An 8,883-nucleotide genomic window follows, 5' to 3' on the forward strand; every position below is an offset into this window, starting at 1 on the left:
TGAGTTTTTGTAAGCACGACTTTATTTGCGATGCTTTTCCAATTACCCGAGCCAAATATCGCCATTCCTACCAGAAATAACCTGCACCAAAAAAAAAAAAAAAAAATTACACAATTGTTTCATTTTTGAAGCACAATTATTACACAAATTACACAGTTAGTTATTTTAGTTGTTTTACTTGTGCTCGTCAACTGTCCAAATTATCCTCATCCTTGATGATTGGCCGACTCTGCCATTGTTTGCCGCTACCCGATGCATCTGATTATTGGAGCAAAAATTAACGACATCTGAAAGAAAACCAGAATTCTCCATTGGAGTCGGAGTCGGAGTCGGAGCCGGAGCCGGAGCCGGAGCCAAAGGAGATAAGTCATTGTAAGTGGAAGGAGCACAAAACAACATCGTTTCATAGCTATAATTAGGGCAATAAAACGCCGGAGCCGGAGCTGGAGCTGGAGGAGATAAGTTATTGTAAGTGGAAGGAGCACAAAACGACATCGTTTCATAGCTATAATTAGGGCAATAAAACGTCGGAGTTGGAGCCGGAGCCGAATGAGATAAGTTATTGTAAGTGGAAGGAGCACAAAACGGCATCGTTTCATTAGGACAATAAAACTCTGCCTCATAGCCGCCGTTGATAGAAGTCTCGAACGGAGACAAATCTTCGTTATATAGATTCAGATAAGCGTTATGATAAATCTCCGCCTCACTCATAGATTGATCGGCGAGCCTAAAGTCATTCTCGAATCTCATCGATTGATTTTCCGATAGCGTCGTCATTGTCGTCGGCGACTGCTGAAGCACCACATTACTAATCGGTATCGCCATTGTCGAATTCTGATCGGGATATGGAATACTCGACAAAAGAGAAACAATAAATGAGAAGGTGATTTCGAGTTAGTTTAGAAGGAAGAAGTCTCCTATTTATAATTTTCCATTAGAATAACTGTAAAAATAATAATTTTTTAAAATAAAAAATTATCCGATTTTTTATTTATTGGTTCCATTACCATTACCATATAATTTTGTACACTATCTTGTATAAGGCCAGCACCGGCAAAGTCCACATTTAGAGTATATATATATATATATTTTTTATAAAAGATCATTTATTCATAAAATTGATTTTAAAAAATATTTATTTTAAAAATTAAATATTTTTTGGGGAGAATATTTATTTTATGAAATTGACCCAAGTTTTATTGAAATTTTATTAAATTAATCTATAAAATTATTCAAATTTTATTAAAATCATAATAGATAATTTAAAATTAGTAAAGGTTTATGAATGTAACTATTATTAAGTTAATATAGGTTTATGTTATAATTTTGGTGGGATTAATTTTTGTAACCTTATATAATATTATATATATTTTAATTAAAAAAAATGAGTTTATAACCTAAATTAGTATATTTATAAAAAAAAAATTTAAAATTAATTTTGCATTTCAAAATTTCCACTCAAAAATGATATTTTAGTAATCACACCCATTATATTTTTGTTTAGGGGTTAGGGCCTTCACTCGTCTACACTTCTCTCTAGATTCGGTCTTACCAGGTTAGTAATACATACGATAACTCTGTAATTTTGGTTTCTGATTTTGATTGATACTATGGTTGGTAATCACTAATACGAGAACTCTGTAATTTTGGTTTCTGATTTGATTGATACCATTTGAGGGTGTTTTTAAGCTTTGAAATCGGTTGCAATGTTCGTTTTAATTGCATGATTTTATCTGTGATATTGGCGCCCTGTAATTAAAGCATCTCTGTTTCGGTCTTTTCCTAAAGTGACTACTTATGATATAGAACTGATTTAGAAAATGTGAGTTCAAAAGGGTGAATTCTATAAGAAAATTGATGCTAAGGAAGATGGAAATTTCTGATGAAATTTGGCCCTGGTTTCAATTGGGAAATCCAAAGATAGTTTTCCTACTCCTTTTTATATCACACATTTGCTTTTGAAGGTTAAGGTTAAGGATTGGATCACAGTTGCTAATTCTTTGACTTGTTTTCAAACAGGAACTTTAGAACTCCTTTTCCCAGAAGAACTCTCGTCTCACCAAGATGGGTATGTTAGATACAGATTTTCATTTTGTTTTATTTGTGACTTTTTCTTCTTTTTCGTGTCGTTATTGTACACATTATGATTTTCAAGCTAACCTCTTTAGTTGGTGCTTTGCAGCTGGGTTGTAGCTATGGACTTCCTGGAGTTTTTGCTTGCCTCAAGGTACCTCATCGTTAATCCGTCTCCATCCGAACATTTAATAGTATGCTCACGTCTGTTACTAGTTAAATAAGTTGTTCTCGAGTTCAAGTTTGGTTGACTGAAGCAGCAGTAGAATCTTTTGTTAGATGTTATTGATCAATACTATGATCTTGATAAAGATCTAATGACATTCCTTAGGATGTGGAAACCTCTCCCAAGCAGACACGTTTTAAAACCATAAGGCTAATGACGATACGTAACGGACCAAAGTGGACAATATTTGCTAGCGGTGAGCTCACGGCTTGAGCTGTTACAAATGGTATTAGAGCCAGTCACCGGATAGTGCGAGACACTAATCGGAGTAGGGCTAGACCCTCTCCATAGTAGACGCGTTTTAAAAACTTTGAGGGAAAGCCCGAAAGGGAAAGTTCAAATAGGACAATACCAGCTAGCTGTGGAGTTGGGCTTATTCATAGTATTAAAACAGGGAATGGAAGTGTGGTTATAGCTGAGTTTTCAATCTTGTTACAGGGAGCAAGCATAGTGCACTTTCAAGACCTGAGTGCAGAAAGTGTTAGATGCACAACCATACCGAACGTCCTTGCGAATCTCGAACAAGCTCGGGACAGGCAGAGTAGACAGCCGGAGAGTCCCTTAACTCCGTCCAGACACAGTTTGAGCCCATCGGTACATTTTTACGCGGGCGATTGGGAAGAGCTCCCAACAGTGTTATCCGTTGTTAGGGGTGATGGATTTGAAGGACCAACTGGAATGAGCTTGAGCTTCTCTGAAGAAGATTTTATGGATGGTTGCAGCAGTCAAGATGGTAGCATCATTGGGCATGAGTCTTCCTCAAGGAGATCGAGGAAACTATCGGGAAGTCGAGCATGGGAGAGGGCGAGTGAGAGCGATCAGGGAGAAGGTGGATACGATGTGATTTTAATGGCGGAAATCCCATATTCACTTAACTCTTTGAAGAAACTATACAGTCTTATAAAGAAGGTAACTAACTCTAAAGCGACTTGAATACTTCTTACAAACATCGAATACGTTGTGAAAAATCGTCTGTTTTGGTGAAACTTTAGTGTGTGAGGCCACCATATGGAGTGTTATACTTGGCGACCAAGAAGAATTACGTCGGTTTCAATAGCGGAGCGAGGCATTTGAGGAGTTTGGTCGACGAGGAAGGCGTTTTTGGAGCTCACTTGGTGAAGGAGATGACTGACAGAGACATTTGGAAGTTCTTTCTCAAGTGAAACAATGGCTAATAAGCTTGTTCATGCAATAATATTTATCACAATTTCTTTTTACTTTGCTTCTTTCATTGTAAAATCTGTATTTTTCTTTACTTTCTTGTCAATTTTGCCAGCTTTTACTGTAAAGTACCCTCTCACTTAATCAAAGCTTGAATGTTCTTATTCGTTCTCGACCTAATTGATTCGGGTCTCCTTCTAGCCTTCTTAGTTCTCTTTCTTTCTTGTTTTTACGACCTAATTGATTCGGGTCTCCTTCTAGCCTTCTTAGTTCTCTTTCTTTCTTGTTTTTACGACCTAATTGATTCGGGTCTCCTTCTAGCCTTCTTAGTTCTCTTTCTTTCTTGTTTTTACGACCTAATTGATTCGGGTCTCCTTCTAGCCTTCTTAGTTCTCTTTCTTTCTTGTTTTTACGACCTAATTGATTCGGGTCTCCTTCTAGCCTTCTTAGTTCTCTTTCTTTCTTGTTTTTACGACCTAATTGATTCGGGTCTCCTTCTAGCCTTCTTAGCTTCGCTACCCCACCTCTGTGGTTTGTCAAGACAAATTCTTCGGTAAAGCAAACCAACCGTACATCTAAACCTGATTCTAGTGTATTTAAATTTATTATTATTATTTTTTTCAATTATAATAATAGTTTTGAAAGAGTTAATTTTTACATTTTTTTAATTTTTTTAACACTAAAATTTTTTATTAAGAAGGTAAAAACGGTGTGAAAAAAATATATTTTTTATTTTCAATTTGTGTTTTCTAATTTTTTTTTAATTGAACTAAAAGTTCATACCATATTAATATTTTAGAGATATTATGACCATTTAAGAAATATATATAAATATAAAACAAAATAAATGTTTGATAATAATCAAAATAAATCTTTGCAATGAACAAAATAAATCTTTGTTAATGACAAACGGAACAAAAAAAATCAAATTCAAATCTATTGTTCAGTAGTTTACGTTTTGGTTATGCACAAATTCTGGCTGCGATGGCAGCGGTAGCTGTTCAACATTGGGCACGTAATTATTGAATTGCTCATATGGTTGGGTCGGATCTGGATCCATGCGCAACGGGGAATAGTTTGTCAACGATGGCGGTGGCGGTGGTGGTCGTGGTCGTGGTCGTGGTCGTGGTCGTGATCGTGTTCGTGTTTCTGGTTGTGATTCTAAACGAGCATACACCTCCGACAATAATTCGGGATCGACCGTATCGATATCATGAATACTCTTTCTTTTTCGCTGTTCTTTCGGTATTTGTTGTCGAGTGAAAAACTTTTGAGCGTGACTAGCTACTTGCGTGTGAGTTTTTGTAAGCACGACTTTATTTGCGATGCTTTTCCAATTACCCGAGCCAAATATCGCCATTCCTACCAGAAATAACCTGCACCAAAAAAATAAATAAATAAAATTACACAATTGTTTCATTTTTGAAGCACAATTATTACACAAATTACACAGTTAGTTATTTTAGTTGTTTTACTTGTGCTCGTCAACTGTCCAAATTATCCTCATCCTTGATGATTGGCCGACTCTGCCATTGTTTGCCGCTACACGATGCATCTGATTATTGGAGCAAAAATTAACGACATCTGAAAGAAAACCAGAATTCTCCATTGGAGTCGGAGTCTGAGTCGGAACCGGAGCCGGAGCCGGAGCCAAAGGAGATAAGTTATTGTAAGTGGAAGGAGCACAAAACAGCATCGTTTCATAGCTATAATTAGGGCAATAAAACGCCGGAGCCGGAGCTGGAGCTGGAGGAGATAAGTTATTGTAAGTGGAAGGAGCACAAAACGACATCGTTTCATAGCTATAATTAGGGCAATAAAACGTCGGAGTTGGAGCCGGAGCCGAATGAGATAAGTTATTGTAAGTGGAAGGAGCACAAAACGGCATCGTTTCATTAGGACAATAAAACTCTGCCTCATAGCCGCCGTTGATAGAAGTCTCGAACGGAGACAAATCTTCGTTATATAGATTCAGATAAGCGTTATGATAAATCTCCGCCTCACTCATAGATTGATCGGCGAGCCTAAAGTCATTCTCGAATCTCATCGATTGATTTTCCGGTAGCGTCGTCATTGTCGTCGGCGACTGCTGAAGCACCACATTACTAATCGGTATCGCCATTGTCGAATTCTGATCGGGATATGGAATACTCGACAAAAGAGAAACAATAAATGAGAAGGTGATTTCGAGTTAGTTTAGAAGGAAGAAGTCTCCTATTTATAATTTTCCATTAGAATAACGGTAAAAATAATAATTTTTTAAAATAAAAAATTATCCGATTTTTTATTTATTGGTTCCATTACCATTACCATATAATTTTGTACACTATCTTGTATAAGGCCAGCACCGGCAAAAGTCCACATTATATATATATATATTTTTTTTTATAAAAGATCATTTATTCATAAAATTGATTTTAAAAAATATTTATTTTAAAAATTAAATATTTTTTGGGAGAATATTTATTTTATGAAATTGAGCCAAGTTTTATTGAAATTTTATTAAATTAATCTATAAAATTATTCAAATTTTATTAAAATCATAATAGATAATTTAAAATTAGTAAAGGTTTATGAATGTAACTATTATTAAGTTAATATAGGTTTATGTTATAATTTTGGTGGGATTAATTTTTGTAACCTTATATAATATTATATATATTTTAATTAAAAAAAATGAGTGTATAACCTAAATTAGTATATTTATAAAAAAAAAAAAATTAAAATTAATTTTGCATTTCAAAATTTCCACTCAAAAATGATATTTTAGTAATCACACCCATTATATTTTTGTTTAGGGGTTAGGGCCTTCACTCGTCTACACTTTGATATTTTAGTAATCACACCCATTATATTTTTGTTTAGGGGTTAGGGCCTTCACTCGTCTACACTTTTCTCTAGATTCGGTCTTACCAGGTTAGTAATACATACGATAACTCTGTAATTTTGGTTTCTGATTTTGATTGATACTATGGTTGGTAATCACTAATACGAGAACTCTGTAATTTTGGTTTCTGATTTGATTGATACCATTTGAGGGTGTTTTTAAGCTTTGAAATCGGTTGCAATGTTCGTTTTAATTGCATGATTTTATCTGTGATATTGGCGCCCTGTAATTAAAGCATCTCTGTTTCGGTCTTTTCCTAAAACAGTGACTACTTATGATATAGAACTGATTTAGAAAATGTGAGTTCAAAAGGGTGAATTCTATAAGAAAATTGATGCTAAGGAAGATCGAAATTTCTGATGAAATTTGGCCCTGGTTTCAATTGGGAAATCCAAAGATAGTTTTCCTACTCCTTTTTATATCACACATTTGCTTTTGAAGGTTAAGGTTAAGGATTGGATCACAGTTGCTAATTCTTTGACTTGTTTTCAAACAGGAACTTTAGAACTCCTTTTCCCAGAAGAACTCTCGTCTCACCAAGATGGGTAGGTTAGATACAGATTTTCATTTTGTTTTATTTGTGACTTTTTCTTCTTTTTCGTTAATCTTGGAGAACTTTGTGTATAGGTATTTCTCGTGATTCTATGCACGAGAGGCGTGCCATTGGAGGAAAGAAGAAGGCTTGGAGTAACTATCTCTCTGCTCATATTAAGACGACTGCAATTTTATTCCTTGTTTTGCTTCCATTTTCCCAAATTAGTTGCTAGCAGATTTATCATATTATTGAGGATGGTTGGGAGGAAGTCCCATGTTGACTAATTTAGGGAATGATCCTGAGTAATTCGATACTGAGTTTATAAGTAAGGAATACATCTCTATTGGTACGAGGCTTCTTTGGAAACTAAAAAAAAATCACGAGAGCTTCACTTTTCTCTCAAATCAATCAAGATGCAACTTTAGTTTTCTGTGTGTTTGTAAATCCATACTGATATTGTTTCTTTCGGCACCTTTGTTTGTAAAGGTATGAGCTCGGAAGGCAACCTGCCAACACTAAGTTGTCCAGTGACAAGTCGATTTGAAGGATCAGAGTTCGTGGTGGTAATGTGAAGTTGCGTGGAGCTCGATACTGGAAACTACTCTTGGGGTAGTGAGGCTGTGACGAGAAAGACCCGTATTCTCGATGTGGTGTACAACGCATCTAACAACGAGCTTGTTCGTACTCAAACCTTGGTGAAATTGTTCAGGTTGATGCAGCACCATTCAAACAGTGGTACCTTCAGCATCTAACAACGACCTCAGCAGCTGCTAAGAAGGCCAAGGTAGAACCAACTTCGGTAGTTCGAGTGATTTGAGCACCTGTTTTTTATGGGAATGATATACATGATCCTTAAACACAACTTGTTTTGTATGATCGGTAGGAAGGTGATGCTCCGAGCGAGGAGGCGACGAAGAGCAACCATGTCCAGCGAAAGCTAGAGAAACGTCAGCAGGATCGTAAGCTTGAGCCTCATATTGAAGAACAATTCAGCGGTGGTTGTTTGATGGCCTGTATCTCATCAAGACCGGGTCAATGCGGTCGAGGCGATGGGTAAGCAGTTGAAATGCCTTGTGATCTTGCTTGTCTTTGATGTATTCTTGTCGCAACATGTTTGAGCGCGATCATTGAAGCGTTTTTGGTGAGTCTTGCTGAGTTTTAGCCTATTTGTGACAGATACGTCTTGGATTGAAGAGGGCAAAGAGCTCGAGTTCCACATGAAGAAACTTCAAAGGAAGAAGGGAAAAGGAGCTGGTGCTGCTTAAGTCAGTGTATCATTGAGATGTTTTCTCCCATTTCAGTAGCCATTTCTTCGTTTGAAGACGATTAGATGTTGCAGCAAAGATGAAAGAGTAGCTCAGGAGCTTTAACTGATATTAGTTTGTTCAATATTGGAACAGCTCAGATCCATCGCTAGCAGATTTGTAAATGGTGGTTTGTTCTCAACCAACCAAAATGTGAACGTCACAAATATAAACTTTAAACTTTTTGCTCAATTTTAATCTTAGTTTAAGGTCAATTAGATCACAGATAAAATTACCCTTTTGCCCTTGAATCTAGTTTTAATTATAATGTTTATAGGTAATTTGAAACTTTATTTAATTATTTTTTAGGTTAAATTAGAAGCCATAGCCATAGATAATATTGAGACATAATTAAACATTTGGAAAGTTATTAAATATAAAATTGTGAAGTGTTAATTGTAAGTGTATTTAACAAAATAATAATTCCCTAAAAGTGAAAGGGTACTTTTGTAGTTTACAAGAGATTCGGGGGGTTTTCGGCAAAAGTGCCTATAGCCTCTCTCTCCTCTCTTTTGCGATGTTCCGTCTTTGTATAAGGGGCTAGGGTTTTTCTCTCTTCCTCTCTCCCTCTCTCCCTCATTTGGATCGTCTCTCTTGCTCGCAGGTTCCTGATCACTTCGGTATGTAACTTTCTATGCTCTGATAATCTTTTCATTTCTCCGGCTGAATCGTTATCTGTTTTTTTTTTTTTTTTTTT

The 8,883-nt window shown here is 36.0% G+C and overlaps 1 protein-coding gene and 1 pseudogene across 1 annotated transcript; both read left to right on the top strand.

The window, feature by feature from the left end:
• Nucleotides 1-2,064: 2,064 nt before the first annotated feature.
• On the top strand, nucleotides 2,065-3,614 carry LOC111470715 (histidine protein methyltransferase 1 homolog). The gene is made up of 5 exons (XM_023116308.1): nucleotides 2,065-2,068; nucleotides 2,169-2,227; nucleotides 2,738-3,208; nucleotides 3,292-3,470; nucleotides 3,517-3,614. Exons 1-4 carry the CDS (start codon nucleotides 2,065-2,067, stop codon nucleotides 3,460-3,462), a joined length of 705 nt encoding a protein of 234 aa, XP_022972076.1. The 3' UTR covers nucleotides 3,463-3,470; nucleotides 3,517-3,614.
• A 3,541-nt stretch (nucleotides 3,615-7,155) lies between these two features.
• On the top strand, nucleotides 7,156-8,046 carry LOC111470716 (annotated as a pseudogene).
• Nucleotides 8,047-8,883: the final 837 nt, after the last annotated feature.

This window comes from Cucurbita maxima, unplaced genomic scaffold (assembly GCF_002738345.1).
Source record: "Cucurbita maxima cultivar Rimu unplaced genomic scaffold, Cmax_1.0 Cma_Scf00047, whole genome shotgun sequence".
Classification (NCBI taxonomy): domain Eukaryota; kingdom Viridiplantae; phylum Streptophyta; class Magnoliopsida; order Cucurbitales; family Cucurbitaceae; genus Cucurbita; species Cucurbita maxima.